The sequence below is a fragment of the Nelumbo nucifera genome, chromosome 6, assembly GCF_055504915.1.
Source record: "Nelumbo nucifera cultivar China Antique chromosome 6, China Antique-T2T, whole genome shotgun sequence".
NCBI classification, from domain to species: domain Eukaryota; kingdom Viridiplantae; phylum Streptophyta; class Magnoliopsida; order Proteales; family Nelumbonaceae; genus Nelumbo; species Nelumbo nucifera.
This window is the reverse complement of record NC_142654.1, coordinates 41251618-41269528: the sequence shown is the minus strand read 5'-3', so window position 1 is coordinate 41269528 and position 17911 is coordinate 41251618. Positions and strand designations below refer to the sequence as shown.

General features: G+C 49.0%; 1 protein-coding gene across 1 annotated transcript; it reads right to left on the bottom strand.

Annotated features, from left to right (window-relative positions):
* Positions 1-1192: 1192 nt before the first annotated feature.
* LOC104610651 (scarecrow-like protein 8) lies at positions 1193-3469 on the bottom strand. The gene has a single exon (XM_010277384.3). The coding sequence runs from the start codon at positions 3152-3154 to the stop codon at positions 1262-1264; it is 1893 nt and encodes a 630-aa protein (XP_010275686.1). The 5' UTR covers positions 3155-3469; the 3' UTR covers positions 1193-1261.
* Between the last annotated feature and the right edge of the window lie 14442 nt (positions 3470-17911).

The following is a 17911-nucleotide window of genomic DNA, read 5'->3' as shown; positions in this document are numbered from 1 at the left end:
AATCTTGGAAAAATAGAGCTCTCACACTAGAACCCCCCTCCTAGTGGGGCCTGGGCCTACCACTACAGTGCAAACAAAGGCTGGATGGATCCCAAGACAATGCAGTGCAAACAAAGGAAAGGCCACGTAGCAAAGGGAAGAGGCACAGAGGAAGACAAAGTGTGGTGAGTGGTGAGTGGTGAGCTTAGTATTCAAATTAAGCATCTGATTCTGATCCCTTTTTCCTTTTTCCTTTTTTTTATTTTATTTAAAAATATATTTTAGTGGTTTGATGAAATGATGATGGGTCAGTCATACGCACCACAACCAACTGTTTGGAGACAAAGTCAAATGGGGCGACATCTGTATTTACTTCGCTGCCAAGTCTGTTTACTCACCGCTGCTGCTGCTTCATAAAGTGCTCAAGTTTTACGCTTAGTCAACCCTAAAATTGAGCCACAACCAAAACCCTACACTACAATGCTACACACATTCTACAAATTTCTAATCAACTGTGTTTTGTTTGGTGTTTCCTCTTTCCAGGTTTACCAATACAATACGAGTATGCCACGGCCACCCCCACCCCCACCCCCACCATGCGATGTCCACCCAAATCAATTTTAATTTCAAAGCTTATTAGCCACATCTTCAGTGCACGTGAACTCCACATTCCAAAGCGGCAACGACCCCCCTATCTTACCTATCTCGGGGTCTCTGGTACAGCTCCCCCATACCTATCGGAATCAGACACGTGTCCATCCGTACAGTACATTCTTCTATCTCATTAACGATGACGTGGCAGAATCAAGGTTGCGTTTGGATCAGCTTCAGGATTTGTGTTTTTTTTTTTTCCTTTTTTCGAAATTCAAAAAAGCACAGAACCCCAATTTTGGGGCTTGTGTTGCGTACTCCGTTTGTGAACTGTATCTGCGAGACTGCGACCACCACGAGCCAATAGTTGGGGAGTTGGGTAAACCAAATTCCAAAAAGCAAAAAAATTGTTTACCAAAAACTTATATTCCACCACCCACCTTCAATTAAAAAATGCTAAGAAAAAGTCATTTTAATTAAAGTTTGAACACCAACAAGGTGTTTGTTTTTGTTCCTTTGTGTTTGTGGCCATTTCCCCTTTTCTTTTAAAGATATTAAAATCGACAATTACAAAAGTTTTAAATAAATAAAGACAGGGATTAGGGACACATTAAGCAAAATATAGAAGAAAAAAATATATATAAAGAGTGGAATTTTCCTTCTTTTTTTTTAACAATAACAATTAGTTGCTTCAACGCCAAGCAGACGCGACGGTGAGAACTCGACCCATCCAACCAAAGCATATTCCCCCGTTTTCTTCTTTGATCGTGAAACAAGGGTTACTCCGGTTAACCGAGCTAAGCCGACTCCGCATTGACTCGGCTACTTGTTGACCCAGTGCAGGCTCAAACCCGGCCATCCTCATCCGAGCTCGCCACTTCCCAAACACCTCGCACCTCTCCATCCGCTCCCAGCCTTCACACGCCACCGTGTTCGCCGCTTTCCGCCCCAAGCACTCCTCCACCTTTACCCTCTTCATGGCGTCCCGAGGCATGGTAGCGTCCAGCGACTCGAACAGCGCCCCGTAATACACGCACGCCTCGCCAACTCGTCCCACAAACGGCGCCGTGTTAGCGTTCATCTCTTGCTCCACCACCGTCACCACTCGCGGCCCCAACTCCTTCACCAGCCTCAGCAATTGGTCTCTTGGGTTCTCCGTCGACACGCTCTCGTCTGGCATTCTGTATAGTCTGAAAGCAAAATTCACCGCCAGTGCCTCGTCCTCCTCGCACCCCAGCGTCTCCCTGCTCAGATCAGATATTTTCTTCCGGCTGACCACATTGAATTTTAGACCGATCCCCACTCGCTCCGCGAGTTTCTTCAGCCTATCTCCAATCACTCGTAACCCGTCAGCTTCGCTGTTGCTGTTGTTGCTGGGTTCGGTAACGGCAGTGATCTTGACTCCGGAGGGCTTTCCGGCTTGTTGTTGCTCAGCCAGCGCATGAACGAGGCTTATGTACTGGCTGCCCTGACCGATATCGAAATCCACCACGTGAACATTGTTGTTCGGTTGGTCCTTGGTGGCCTCGAGGATCGCGAGATTAGCAGCCATGAACCCAAGCTTAAAACAGGGCGAAACCTCGTATAGCATCTGCATCGCCATCATGTGTTCTTCACTGCAGAGCTCCATCACCGGGGGAGGATTCTCGGATGGATTCACGCGGGACCGCAGAGCAGATACCATGTAGGCCGTCAATCTCTGTTCCGGATCGCCTCGCACGTTCGAGACCTGATTCAGCCGCGCCAGAGTCGCCAGAGCGGCTTCCGTCCTCCCTTCGGAAATGGCAGCAGCGGCGTCAAGTAACGATTGCTTTGAACAACTGGAATACGACGATGGCGAAGCTGATGACGAAGACGATGAAGAGGTTGGAGAAGGTGACACAGGCTTCTGATTTGGGTTCATCAGATTCTGTACAGTTTCGCTCCACTCGCTACCGGTAACCACCGAAGCGGCATCTCCTTCGTCTTCCTCGTTGTCATCCAAGAGCTGTTTCTCTAGCTCCTGGAGCCGATTTCTCATCTTCTTTTCTGTGTCCGGCTCCGATTCAAGAGCCACAGTACGGTTCGGAACAGAATTGGAGAAGGACAAGCCAGACAAACCAGGGTTGTTACAAGAAGGGTTATTATTCTTGATTTGGTTGAAAGGGTTAACGAGTTGAGACGTAGGCCGTTGATGCTGGGTAAGCCCGAACCTTCCCGCAAAAGTCAAATTCGAAGAGGCCTCCGGCGAGTGGAAATCCACAGGAGAGAGGGGAGAAATCGGAGAGGTGTGGTGGTAGCTTCTCTGTTTAACCGACCTGAGAAAGAAAGATGACCCAAGAAGTTGTTGTTGTTGCTGCTGCTGCTGTTGTAGTAGTAGTCGTTGTTGCTGCCGAAGAAGCTGCAGTCTTTCTAGTTCCGCTAACGATCGATTTCTAACAGCATCGGTTCTGCGAGGAAGCATCGCCGGGGTAGAACCATCGACCTGAAATTGTGACCGGTACTGAAGTTGACCATTGTTGATCGTCGTCGTCGTCGTCGTCGATCCCCCACCGATCCCCTTGGAGGCGTAGATATCAGCGCCACCGGGGAACCCAGAGGACATTGTTGGAGGGAGAAAAGAAACAAGGTGGGAAGGAGGAAAAAAAAAGATTTTTAACAGAGAAGAAGATCGAAGAATCTAAGAGAAACCATTCTCTTAAATTGGATCAGAGGACACCACTCATTAACGCCGAACACTTAAATGATTTGATTCCCCTCATTATAACAGAGCGAAAGGGCCATTTAGAGCATCGATTTCCGTTTCTTAACGCTCGTCTCTCCCCCTCCCTCTCTCTCTCTCTCTCTCTCTGCGCTTCTCTGGTTGGTTTCGTGGGGTCGTATTTATATTTTAAATTTCTAAAAATCTTTTTATTTTATCACGACTGTTGTTGTTGGCTTGTTGCTGGTTTATATTTCCTGATTCCCGGTGGATTTCGTGCGGTTTCACCTCCACCCGTCGGTTAGTATCGCTTACGTCCAGTTACAGAACTTCAAAAAACCAGAAAAAAAGCTTGCACTTTACAGAAATCTGTCTACGTTGTCGAAGCCCAGACCATTAGAATAAATGAAAAATTTTGAAGAGTAAAGCTTTCCCACCATATTAAAAGGAATTACAAGTTTATAACATAACAAATTAATATAAATTAGAGATCCTCAGTCTCCGGTTCTATCTATGCCAAGAAACCTCATTCGTCGCTTTGCTTCCGTGGAAAGTTAAAATTAAAATTTACTCGTATTTCCTCCTTTGCCCCATTATTTTATGGGACGGAGTTACCAAAATGGCCTTTGACCCATAACGAACTGATTTGAGGTTAGAAAGCAATGCGGTATCTGGGGACCACAGTCCTCATACGCATGTCGGTCTGCTTTGTAGTTAGAGGACGGAGCCTAGTAGCCTACCATCTGATGCAGGAAAGATTCGTATCAAGCGACTGGGAATTATTAAAGGAGTTGACTGGTTGACCGCATGCGTACACAGTGAAGTTGATCCACTGTATTTGTAGAATGTGTGAAAGAAGCCCTGTTGAGGATAGATAGCATACACGTTGGAACAGCGACGTGGACGACAGCGCCCTCCATGCTGCTCAGGTGGCAACAGATGACCTGGTTGAGGTGGGGGGGCCTTTGGCCCAGGGAAAGGTCCCTGTCCAAGGTCCAAATATGTTCCCCACACCGAACACTAACACAGTCTAGCAGTAGGTAATTCTGGGTGGAATTGGGCGTCGTGCGTCGAGATCTGATCCGTTCAATGAATCTCTCTGCTCATGGTCATGGATAGGCAGCAGATCTGGAGTGTCCTTGGGCGTGTCTCTTTTACGAGTGGTCGTAGATCAATCACTAACCGTTGGATTTATTTAAGAACTCATCCAGCGGTCTAAAGGAGTCACCTACTGCGAATCAAACCGTAGTGGATTTAAATAAAAACGCTGACGAAGTCATTAATGTAAAGGGGTGGGAGGGTAATTGCGTCAACTTCAAGGTACGAGACGTGTAATTCCATGGGCACAAATATCATCCAAAACAAATGGACTCGGTTGCGTGCTGAAGTTAGTGCGAGATGGGAAATTGGTTAGCAACTGGACCATCCAACCACTGTCTGCTCTAGTTTCTAGATGGGGAGAGGGGGGGGTAGGGCCCTCTTAAAGAATCTATTCTTTCACCAGACGACACGTGTCGCACAAGGGAGCTGATTTCTACAAGTAGCTCACGCCGAATCTACTCCTCAGCCCTCCCACTCTCCCTTTTATTCTCTAAAAATAGATCCCGGACTCAAGAGATAACCTAACTATATTTATAATTAATAATAAATGATTAAAGAATATAAGAGTATCTTCCCGAAAACTAATCCTAACCGTCCGCACGATTTTCCCCTGATGTCTTTTCCAGAATTAACCGACTAGGTCTTGGGACCATGCGGAGGCGGAGGAGGAGGTGAGGCTGGGACTTGGTAGGAAGGAAGTAGGACATACGCCATATGGGGATAGTTTTGTCCTTTTACTATATCTTGCAAAATTTGGATACGCGTGGAGGGAGAGAGAGATGGTTCACGGATCTTTTGCAGCGTATTAAAAGGAAAAAAAGGGAAATAAAAAAGACGGATCGTTCGTGAGTAGAATTCAGTCAATGGCTGTATCTAGGATATTTTCTTTAAATATTCAGAGAAATCATGGGCAGATGAAGAGAGAATTTAATAAAAATCGTTTTCTTTAAATGCTCAAGTGTTTTTTGCTTCAACATACATGAGAAATATTGAAATAAAGTTCAAAATATCCCAATTTCCAAACACACTTTTCAGGCAAATCAGGAAAGAAAAATGTAAAAATGAGGAAAAGGAGTAAACGCAAATTTTATGGGTCGTAAACTTGTAATTTGTGAGTTGTTACCAAACATTCTGTTAGTTACAGATCGTTAGGGCAGTTGTACATATCATAGATACATTTTGCGGTAGCCGGTAAAGGGGAAAGGCTTATACTAGACGGAGGTGGCCCCCACCTAACGGCTGTTGCGTAACTTGCGTTCAGCTAATCCTTTCTGGCTTTCTCCCCTAAAACGTATTCTATTATTCTACAGTGATTCACGATGAAATGACCTTGACATATATGTTTAGGGTCGTCCAGACTTCGTGGATATTGTGATGGCCGATGGGGTTTGGTCGTTACAATCATCCAACGGATGAGGGAGGGCGTGGCTTTAGCCTTTATGGAATGGACCTGGACCCACAGATGATATCGTCCAGCAGGGGCCCACTGCGTTTATTTCTTTATATTTCCTTTTAAAATGTAACTTTCATTACTATCTGAGACACATTGCCCTTTTTATAATATTATGTCAATGTGATGAAGCTAGCTGTAGAGGTTGTTTTGGTAAATAAGATAAGCCAATACGAGTGGGATTGGCACTTGCCAGCATCCCACTCGGACTCGGTTTGATTTTTGGGTCCACTGTGCCCCAGCTGGGAATGGCTGGCGTCGGACTGCTGGCACTAATAGCGCCCTGGCGTACTGGGATTCGCATTTAGTAATTACCACGGCATGTATAAAAGACCAGACCGATTCAACCAAACAGACCATATCTGATTTATTTTTCGAGCTTTTCAGAATTTAGTTTCTTTTACAATAATTCATTAAAAGTTTCTTGCTTCCAGGAGTTATGGGTAAATCGAACCGTGGGCATATTTTTGAAATCGAACCAGTATTATCAGTTTTTGGAAAATCAGTAATCAAAACTGATTGGTTAATCGGTTGATTGATTCGGTTAATTGTTGGTTTTTTTTTTATATTTATAATATATATATATATAATATATCAAATATTACATTTTAAATCATAAACAATATATTATATATTGAAAATATAAAAATATATAATATACATAAAATATATAAAAATATATGTATACCGGTCAATTAGGTTAACTGAATTTTCGGTTCGATTTCAATCAATTTTTTCAGTTTTTTCTTGCTCACCCCTACCAAGAGTAGGGGTCTAGAATTGGAATTAGAATTGGAATAGGCCAATTTGATTTCAATTGTTTTGTTGGGCCAAATAGGAATTCCATTCTCGTTCATGGTAGAATGGTATTCTCTCCTGATGAAGGAAGATTTGGCCCGACCTTGCAATCACTCCACGTGGCAAAAACAAATAGCTCGGCACTTAAAGCAGCGTACCCAGGCGCAAACACCAAAGGGAAGAAACCAGTAATCCGAACTCCCTTCCAGTAGTCCGAACTCCCTTCGAGGAGTCCGAACTCCCTTCGAGGAGCCCGAACTCCCTACGAGGAGCCCGACCTCCCTACTAAGAGCTCGAACTCTCTTTTAGGCCCCGAGCCACACAAAGCAGTGACCCGAACTGGCCCACCTCATGGCAGTTCGGGACACCCCCCTATCCGAACTCAAGACTTCACCTCGCACACCACTCCAGCACTTCGCCTCCAGGACGCCGACCTAGACAAACCACACCGTACCTAACACCGAAGGAGTCCGTATCCAGGGGCGGCGCACCTGACTGACTTGGGATCTGACACTTGACAACCGCACTTCAACGGCCACCTACCACCGTCACCTGCCACCGCCATCTCCAGTTACAGAGACGGCTCCGACAAAAAGAGCAGTGGCGGTTCTGCCCCAGCAGAGGTGATGACACCCAAACTGGCAGAAGCATGGAAGTAATCATACCCGACCTGACAAAAGCCTAGGAGTGAGTGCGCGAGGTGGTTATAAAAGGCTCTCTACCCCCCAAGAACATGGTATGCAAACTTTGTGCTATCTGGTTTTATCTTGCCTTTGAAGGATTCTAACTTGAGCTTCAGAGCCTTTACATCGGGTTCCCCTTGGAGCTTCCTCATCTTCTCCGTTTCAGGTTCCCTGCAACTCAGTTCAGAGGCAAGGTCGTTGACAGCTAAGACCGGCCGGATTGCGCACCATCAATTGGCGTCGTCTGTGGTAAAGCTTCAAAAAGCCTCCCTCCAAACTCTCATAACCTCTTTTCTTCAAAAAACCTAGCACTCATGGCTTCTTCCAGCAACGTCGGACGGGGCACGGAGACAAACACCACCGGGGAACAACTTCAAGTCCCCGTGGTGTGCGTTCGACAGTTCACCATCCCCCTTTCGGTGGATGGGATCCCCAGCTTGAATGCGCCACAAGCAGTGGCGCCCGTAAACCTTCCTGCCATGAGCATCCCCTTTCCATCCCCTATGGAGACAACCTTTGCTAAACCAACTGTCGTCCCCCTGGCAGCCAGCCAAAACCGGTTGGATGATCTGATGCAGTGCATGCGGGCAATGCAAGCCCAAATGCAACAGTTCCAGCAACACCAGTTCCATCAGCACCAAGTACTGCACAACATCTCCCAGTATCACTATCAACAACAGTTCCCCCAACTGCCGCTGAACCAACCACTACTTCCACCTCGACACCCTGCTCCGAGGCCGGTTAAGGCCTCCCCACAAGATGGACACCCCCACCAGGGAAAGGCCTCCCGGCCCCAGAACCCCCCTAACAGCCAGGCCTCGTCCCCAGGCCGAAGCGAGAGAAAAATCATCCCCGCCTCGCAGCTCGCAGGCGGGTCAGGAACCTCGCCCGCAAGGTCGGCACCTCGGCGCTCCAAGCCCGAGTTCCCGCTCATGGAAAACCGATTCAGCGCCATGGCAGCAGACTACTAGCATTCTGGGCCCATCGAGCTCGGCAACACAGAGGCCAGCAGCGCCAGTACCAGGCCCACTCAACAACGAAGGCGCCGGCGAAGTTGCCGAACTGCCACCCGTGTCCTATCAGAGCTCAGAGGCAAGGAAGAGACGAGCTCGGACGAGGTAGAAGCTGCCCCGATTCTCTCAGTTCCTTCCCCCCTCGCATCCGAACTCCTAGCGGTCCCCTTGCCCAGAGATTTCAAGCTCCCACCTTTGGACAAGTATGATGGGTCCTTCGACCCCAACGACCACGTTGACGCTTTTCAGTCCCAAATGCATCTCGCCAAGGCCAGTGAATCGTGCATGTGTGTGGCCTTCACTACCACCATCAGGGGGGTAGCCCGCACTTGGTACAGGAACCTGGCCCCCGGGTCGATAAAATGCTGGGCTCAGTTCGTGCAGGTCTTCACCGCACACTTTGTCACCAGCAAGCGGTGCCCCAGAACAGAGGAAAGCATCTTCGGAGTAGTCCAGAGGGAAGGAGAATCCATCCGGGGCTACATCAAGCGGTTCAATGAAGCATGCTTACAGATACCACGGTTAGACCCCGCGGTGCAACTCGCGGCGGCCAAGAGAGGAGTAACGCACAAAGAGTTTAAATGGCACATGGTAGCTAACTAGCCCGCAACCGTGGCCGAATTCTTTAAGCTCGCGGATATGTTCATGTGAACAGAGGAAGAAATCAACCAACGAATCGAAAGCGGGAATGAGAAAAGAAAGAGGGAAGGCGAGCCCTCCAACCCAGTCGACAGAAAAAACCCGACCCGAGAGCCAAAGCCGAACCAGTCGTTCCGAGCTCCCCTAGCAGTTCGGATGGATTACACGCCATTAAACACGAGGCGGACCGAGATCTTAATGACGATCAAGGATGCCCCATACGTAAAATGGCCACCTTGCCTAAAGGGAAATCCGAACAAAAGAAATAAGAATTTGTATTGTAGTTTCCATAGAGATCACAGTCATAGTACCGAACAGTGTAATAATCTCCGGGACGAGATAGAGGGACTCATCCGTCGCGGATACTTAAGAAATTTTGTACAACATGACAATAATAACAATAAGGCAGGTCGGCAAGGGGAGCACGGAAAGGATGCCCCCGAATCTAGCAGCAGACTAGCCGAACCGTTGCAACGATAGCCTCCGGAAGAGAGGCCAGTTCGGGGAACCATCCATGTAATTGTGGGAGGTTCGGTGGTAGCAGGGTGTACCTCGGCAGCGGCCCGGACATCAGTTCGCGAAGCGACCCTCGAGGAACGAAACCCCCCAAAAAGACCGAAGACTGAAGAACCGAATCTTCTTCACGGAAGACGATGCGCGAGGGGTCCACTACCCCCACGATGATGCGCTTGTCATTAAACTGAGGATCAGCGACTTCGAGGTCAGACGCGTACTCGTAGATTTGGGCAGCTCAACGGACATCCTCTTCAAGTCAGCATTTGACCAGCTACAGTTATAGAGGAGCGAGCTGAAGCCCGCGAACACTCCTCTGGTGGGTTTCAGCGGAGAGGAAGTCAGACCCCTCGGAAAAATAACAGTACTATGGAAGTCAGCACATGGCCTTGTGCAGTCAGACTCAACCACGATTTCCTGGTGGTCGCGACCCCCTCCCCATACAATGCCATAATAGGGCGGCCAATCACGCATATCCTGCGGGCAGTGGTCTCCACCTACTATTTGCCCATGAAGTTCCCTACAGACTTCGGTGTGGGGGTAGCGTGGGGCGACCAGCTCGAGTCCCGCAAGTGTTATGTTGCCGCCCTGAAGGGAAAAATTAAGGAGGCCGATGACCTCGAACTGGAGCGGCCTGCGGAGCAAGGCGAGGAACGAGCTTCGCCCACAGAGGAAACGGTCGCAGTCCCGACTTCAGCTACAGATCCAGCTCGCACACTACAGATCAGTGCTTCCGTCGAGGAACCACTACGAACCGAACTGGTGAGTTTTTTACTTCAAAATTTAGATATTTTTGTCTGGTCCAGGACCGACATGTCCGGTATTAGCCCCAGCCTGATAACTCACAAACTTAATACTGACCCTGTAGTCAGACCCGTTAGACAGAAGAAATGCAACTTAGCCCCAGAGCGCTGGAGGGCGGTCGACGAGGAGGTCGAGAAGCTCCTCGCAGCAGATTTCATAAGGGAAGTCCATTACCCGAGCTGGGTAGCCAACCCAGTGCTGGTGAAAAAGGCAAACGGCAAGTAGCGTATGTGCGTCGACTACACCGACCTGAACCGAGCTTGCCCGAAAGATTGCTTCCTCCTCCCCAGAATTGACCGCCTAGTGGACGCGATCTCGGGGCATGAGTTGCTAAGCTTCCTGGACGCCTACTCGGGCTACAACCAAATCAGGATGGACCAGTCCGATGAGGAAAAAACCAGCTTCATAACCGAGTTCGGCCTATACTACTACAAGGTCATGCCCTTCGGATTAAAAAATGCCGGGGCAACCTTCCAAAGACTTGTAAATAGGCTGTTTCGCCCCCTGATTGGCACGAAAATAGAATGTTATGTAGATGACATGATCGTCAAGACACAATTTTCACAGGAATTAATAGAAGATTTAGATTCTGTCTTCCAAATCCTGCGTTAATTTAGCATGAAGTTGAACCCTAACAAATGTGTCTTCGGTGTCACCTCGGGTAAGTTCCTAGGGTACATTGTCAACCGGCGCGATATTGAGGCCAACCCGGACAAGATAAAAGCCATCCTAGATATGAGACCACCCCGGAAAGTAAAAGAAGTTCAGAGGCTAAACGGCCGCATAGCCACTCTAAGCCGCTTCATGTCCAAATCAGCAGACCGCTGCCTACCCTTCTTCAAAGCAATCAAAGGCAAAGGGTTCGAATGGACCCAAGACTGCCAGCTCGCGTTTGACGAGCTAAAAAGTTACCTCGCTAGTGTGCCAACCTTAGCCCGGCCTGAGGAGGGCGAGGTCTTAGAACTGTACCTCTCGGCAAGCGACGAGGTGGTCAGTTCAGTACTAATAAAAGAAGCGGACCGGGTCCAGCGACCCATCTATTATGTTAGTAAAATTTTGCAGGGAGCAGAGACAAGGTACCCGCAGATAGAAAAGCTAGCATACGCACTGGTGATAGCAGCTCGGAAACTCCGCCCGTACTTCCAAGCTCACACCGTCATCGTCTTGACTGACAAACCTCTGAGGCAAGTTTTACTCAAACCCGAGGTTTCCGATCGACTGACGAAATGGGTCATCGAACTTAGCGAGTACAACCTCCAGTACAAGCCAAGAACTGCTATTAAGGCCCAAGCCTTGGCAGATTTTATCATCGAGTGCACACGTTTAGCCTCGAAACCCCTGAGCCGGTCGAGCCCGAGATCCCCAGTTCGGGCGAGCTCGGAGCTCCCAAGCCAATAGAGTCCGAACCCCGTGAAGTAGCAGCCAGTGTAGCATCTCTCCTGGTTAGGCCAAACGTGAACTGGGATGAGGAGCCCTGGATCCTTCACGTAGATGGCTCCTCGAACCAGCAGGGCAACGAGGTTGGAATAGTGCTACGTGGCCCGAGCGGAACAAAATTGGAATACGCACTACGCTTTGGGTTCACGGCATCCAACAACGAGGCGGAGTACGAGGCACTGATAGTCGGGCTGAACCTAGCACACAAGGTCGTAGCAAAGCACGTAGTCATCTGCAGTGATTCCCAACTCGTGGTCAACCAGGTTACAGGCGATTACGAATCACGCGAGTTCACTATGATTGCATACTTGGCAAAAGTAAAGGAGGCTCTGCTCAACTTCCAGTCACACTTCATTAGGCAAATCCCGAGGTCAGAGAACACTAAGGCCGACGCCCTGTCCCGGTTAGCCAGCACGAGTCACAACGCCATGAGAACTGTGTACATAGAAGATTTACCTCGGCCCAACATTCTCGTTGGGGCAGAAGAGGTCGTTCCTGTCCTTGAAGCAGAGCCGAGCTGGATCGACCCACTTGCGAGCTTCCTGCTAGATGGAACCCTCCCTGCGGACCGCAATGCAGCCAAGTGGGTGCAGCGCCAGGCAGCCAAATACGTCATAATAGACGAACGGTTGTACCGACGATCCTACACGCTCCCCTACCTGCGTTGCTTGTGACCTGCCGAAGCCGAGCTTGTACTCTACGACACTCATGAAGGTCTGTGCGGCGGACACCTGGGGGGCAGAGCCCTCACTCAAAAGGCACTTCGACAAGGATACTACTGGCCAACGATGAAGGCAGAAGCCGTCAAGCTCGTCAGAAAATGCGAAAGTGTCAGAAGAATGCCAACATCCACCATCAGCCTGCTGCCGACCTCAAGTACCTCACCAGTCCATGGCCCTTTGCACAATGGGGCATCGACCTTCTGAGGCCATTCCCGCCAGCAGTAGGTGGGAGAAAGTTTCTAGTGGTGGCAGTAGATTACTTCACAAAGTGGATAGAAGCTGAACCTCTGGCAACAGTTACAACCCGAAACATACAGAACTTCTTTTGGAAGAACATAGTATGTCGCTTCGGGCTACCTCGGGTACTGATCTCCGACAACGGCAAACAGTTCAAGGATATCAAGTTCCAAGAATGGTGCCAAAGAATGGGAATTCGTCAGAACTTCACGTCGGTTGCACACCCGCAGGCAAACGGTCAGACAGAAGTAATGAACAGAGCCATCCTTCGCGGACTTAAAGCACGACTAGATCAAGCTAAAGGGTTGTGGGCGGACAAGCTACCAAGTGTCCTGTGGGCCCATCGAACCACGGAAAAAACCGCTACGGGAGAGACCCCCTTTAACCTCACCTACGGCACCGAAGCAGTAATCCCGGCGGAAATCGAAGTACCTACACTGCAACTAGAAGCATACGACGAGCAGACAAACGGAGACGAGTTACGCACCAACCTCGACCTATTGGATGAGGTAAGAGACCTCGCGCACATCCGAACTGTGGCCTACCAGCAAAAGGTAGCTCGGTACTATAATGCCAGAGTAAAGAAGAGGAGCTTCCGCGTCGGTGACCTGGTTCTCCGTAAGATCATGGTACCCGAACCTGGCGTGGGCAAACTCGGACCAAATTGGGAAGGACCCTACAGAGTAAAGAAAACACTCGGGGGGGGGGGGGGCATAGAAGCTCGAAACCTTAGAGGGTAAGCAAGTACCCCGAGCATGGAACATCGTCAACCTAAGGCGATACTACCTATAGACCGCCAAGCAAAGTGGATAAAATCACCACCAAAACAGGCCACGCGAGTGCGGTAGCCTGGATAGGAAACAGATCGGACGTATGATTAGTTCGGCAAATATGCTCAGTTCGGGAGAAAGAACAACCAACACTTAACCAAAGGAGTCATTTCATTTCAAAAGTAAGGTAGTACATTTAAAAAAAAAAGAAAAAAAAATTTTACAAGCCCAGAGCTATTTCTTCATTATCAGAAGGCACTTCAACAATACCCGAAGGCCCCACCTCGCCTTCGGAGTCTAACTCACCATCAGCAGCATTGGCCATCTCCTGAGTTATGCGCGAAGTGGATATGGCGCTAATATCGAGCTCGGGGTACGTTTTCCGGATCATCTACTAGCTTAGTTTAAAACCCCTCCTGTATGAATCCACCATCAGATCATCAAAGCCCAGCGAAGCAATGTACTCATCGACAACCTTCTTCTTGGCATCTTCGATACCTTGAGAAAAGATCTACGTCCTCTCCCTGATGTCCTCCTAAAGGTACTCAACCTGATGCTGTAGATCCAGCCTCAAGTCCGCCATGTGCTTCACCACCACTCCCATGGCCTTGGTATCTCTCTAAGACCTCGCCTGCCTGATCCGTGAAAAACGAGCAGCTTCCTCGACAGCACGAGCAGCCTCCTCGGCAGTGCGACGAGCCTCTTCGGAAGCTCGCGCCTGCCTCGAGCTCCTCTCCACCTGAGCCGCCAAGGCGTGAATAGAAGAATTCACCTACCAAAAAGAACCGAGTGATCAAAAGAACCAACAAAACGAAAGCCAAAGAGCTCTAAAAAAGGGAGAACACTTACCACCATGGCATGGGTAACGGCACGACAGGCCACTTGATGTAGAGGGAGATCAGTCCACGCCGTGACCTCCTCGGGGAAAATGGCCTCCTTACTCTTTTGAAGAGCATGGGTCGGCGACAGCACACTCCTGAAATCCCACGGGGCCCCCGAGCTAGAGGGCCCAGCTCGCGTATGAGCAGACCCAGAGTAAGCAGGAGCACCGGAGTAGGTAGGAGCCCCTGTGTAAGTAGTCTCAGCGTAAGGGACCCCTGCCGGCTCCTGCATTGGAGGAACCATCTCGGGCTCCCTGGGCAGATCTTCTGACAGATAGTCCAGCACCTCGGGCTCCGCATCCCGGGGCATCTCGGCGTGAGTTCGCTTGGCAACCCGCTTTCTCCTCTTCATGCCTTGGAACAAGTGCCCACTACGGGTCCCTCAAGAGTCCATCACACCTGCGAAAAGAAGTTCGCCATCAGTAAAAAGCAAGAAAGATAGCAAGACAGAATCTCTAAGTGAAGAACCTACCCGAGCTCAGGCTGGCCGCAATGAGCTTGGCCTCCGTCAGATACTATTGACACTTTAGCCCAAGCCGCTCCCATTGCCGGAGGCCCTTCGCCGTCTCTTTGTCAAGCATGATCCCGGAGTCAGGAGCGGCCATCCCCCACCCGGTCTGAAACGGCCACCCCAGCACACTTCGCACCTCAAAATAGTCCCACTTCCATGCTGGGACCTTGTTGGGGAGTTCATGTAAAAGCTTAAAGCCCGAGCGAGGAGACAGGTAGTATGCCCGCCTACGCCCGGGGAGGGGACCCGCTTGCTTCTTAAGCATCAAGATTGAAGAAAAAATCTCCAAGTCCAAAGGAAAGCTCTCTTCGCAAAATAAGGAGATTGTCCCCACCAAATTTCAAATGGAGTTCGGGTGAAGCTGGCCGACCGTCACGCCGAAGTGATTCAAGACTTCAACAAGGAGGGGATGGAAAGGCAATCGCAGCCCCGCGGCGAGCTGCTCCCGGAATATCACGATCTCATCAGGACCGTGTTCCCAAGGGAAGCTACCCGAAGGTATGAAATAAGCGTATTCCCCGGGCAAGTTATAGTAGGTAATGAGGGATTAGAGCCCCTCGGGCGTCATGGTCGAAGGACCAAACTTGTCTAACATCCGACCCCGACGAGAGGTGGACACCAAACTACCTGAAGCGCCTCGGCCTACGAGTTCGAACTCTTCCTCGAGCTCTACCTCCGGCTCGCTAGGGCTCTCAGGGGATGCAACTCGGTTCGTAGAACCTACATCAGACCCGCTGGAAGGACTATCTGAGCTATCCAAGCTAGACATCGGGGGGTGAGATGGGTTCCAGGAAAGTACTCACCCGGAAAAAGGCTGTAGACCACAGGAGCTCGGACGAGCAGAAGACCTTGAACGCGAACTGAAAAAAAAAACCTGGACGCGAACTGGATGCGAGCTGAAACTCGGATGCGAGCTCGAGAGAAATACAGAAGTGACAGCGACTGGGGTCCCCCCCCGCTATTTATACTCACAGTGATCGAAAAGCGATGGCTTAGATCAAAGCCAATCCGACGGCCCACAGCCACACTGACCGCACGTCCCCTGAGACCGAGACGCGATTGGCGCACGTCTTTCTGAAACTGATAGAGCGCCGGCGCATGTCTTTTCGAAACTGACGGAACGCCAGCGCACGTCTCCTCAATAAAAGCGGCAACGGGCACGTTTTTTCAAATTTGAAAAGATGCCTGCTATCGCGCCTCCCAAGTGGCGCGCTTTTTTGAAATTTCGAAATAAAGCGCGCGCCGTCGCATCTATCAGCGTTTAGGCAGGTCGACATGCTTCACGCCTTTTGGACGCTTGAAGAAACCCATACGAGGAGCCCGAGCTCCCTACTAAGAGCTCGAACTCTCTTTTAGGCCCCGAGCCACACAAAGCAGTGACCCGAACTTGCCCACCTCATGGCAGTTCGGGACGCCCCCCTATCCGAACTCAAGACTTAACCTTGCACACCACTCCAGCACTTCGCCTCCAGGACGCCGACCTAGACAAACCACACCGTACCTAACACCGAAGGAGTCCGTATCCAGGGGCGACGCACCTGACTGACTTGGAATCTGATGCTTGATAGACGCACTTCAACGGCCACCTGCCACCGTCACCTGCCACCGCCATCTCCAGTTACAGAGACGGCTTCGACAAAAGGAATAGTGGCAGTTCTGCCCCAGTAGAGGTGATGACACCCGAACTGGCAGAAGCACGGAAGTAATCATACCCGACCTGACAGAAGCCTAGGAGTGAGTGCGCGAGGTGGTTATAAAAGGCTCTCTACCCCCCAAGAACATAGTATGCAAACTTTGTGCTATCTGGTTTTATCTTGCCTTTGAAGGATTCTAACTTGAGCTTCGGAGCCTTTACACCGGGTTCCCCCCGGAGCTTCCTCATCTTCTCCGTTTCAGTTTCCTTGCAACTCAGTTCAGAGGCAAGGTCGTTGACAGCTAAGACCGGCCAGATTGCGCACCATCATCTCCCTCTCATTGGGAATGAAATCCTATTCCTATTGATTCTAATTCTCATTTTTTATTCATGTTTGTATCAAACAGGTTATGTAAACAAACCTTTCTGATTTTAATTCCAAATGATTTTGATTTCAATTAGTGGCGGAAGTAGGAATTTCTTTTGGAGGGGCCAAGTTAAACAAGAAAATGAAATAGGGAGTAGAAGATGTAGGGTTTCAAGAGAAATGGAGTGGAGAGGTTTGGGTCTATTGCAGATTTTTTAGAGAAAAAAAAACGAAAGTTCTTTAGTTTCGGGAGTTGGAAGAGCATTAGAGATTGATCCTTAACATTTCAATTAAGTTTTTTTTTTCTTTTTTTTTGGGGGGGGGGGTTACTACCTTTATGCCCCTAAGTCCGATTCTAACTATGAACCAAATGGACCATAATTGTTTGGTTGGAAGGAATAGGAATCCCATTCCATTTGAGAGAATGGTTATTTCCTCCCACTTCTTTAAAAATAAAATTCCATTCCAATTGATTCCAATTTTCATTATAGTTTTTTTACAAACCAAACAGTTAGATTACTCTGATTCCAATTTATGGGGATTTGGTTCAGATCATCTAAAATTTAAGATATATGGCAAATTATTGAGGCGAGCTGATTAAGGGTCTCGTGACTCCAGACCAAATCTTTTGACTTCCTTAGGTTTTGTTAACGATTGATCGACGATAGCAATGGACCAGGGACAAAGCAAATGGGTCTATGGATCACGTCTCCTAATCTTATCCAACAGAAAATTGATTAAAAAAAAAAAAAAAAACCATCTTTCTTGATTTCAACTTTCTATTTCTTATGCAATTCCATCCAAAGCAAATGATTGTGCACGTGCTATTCATAATTGAAACAAAACTCTTTTCTACTTTTCTTTTCTTTTCATGTTTTTTTAAGCCAGCCTCCCTGGAACACGAAACATTTCTCCGTGTCTCAGGCAGGCCGAAGCTCCGAGGGAGGGCTGATTCGGGATTATGCTAATGATTCTGACCGTCCAAATATTGATAGATTGTGTATTATCTTCCTCCGCACGTCCATGCCCTGATCGCTGGGGCGCAGTGACACTCAAGTCCGACTTCTTTTTTTATTTAGGAAGCTCCTATTTACGAGTTATT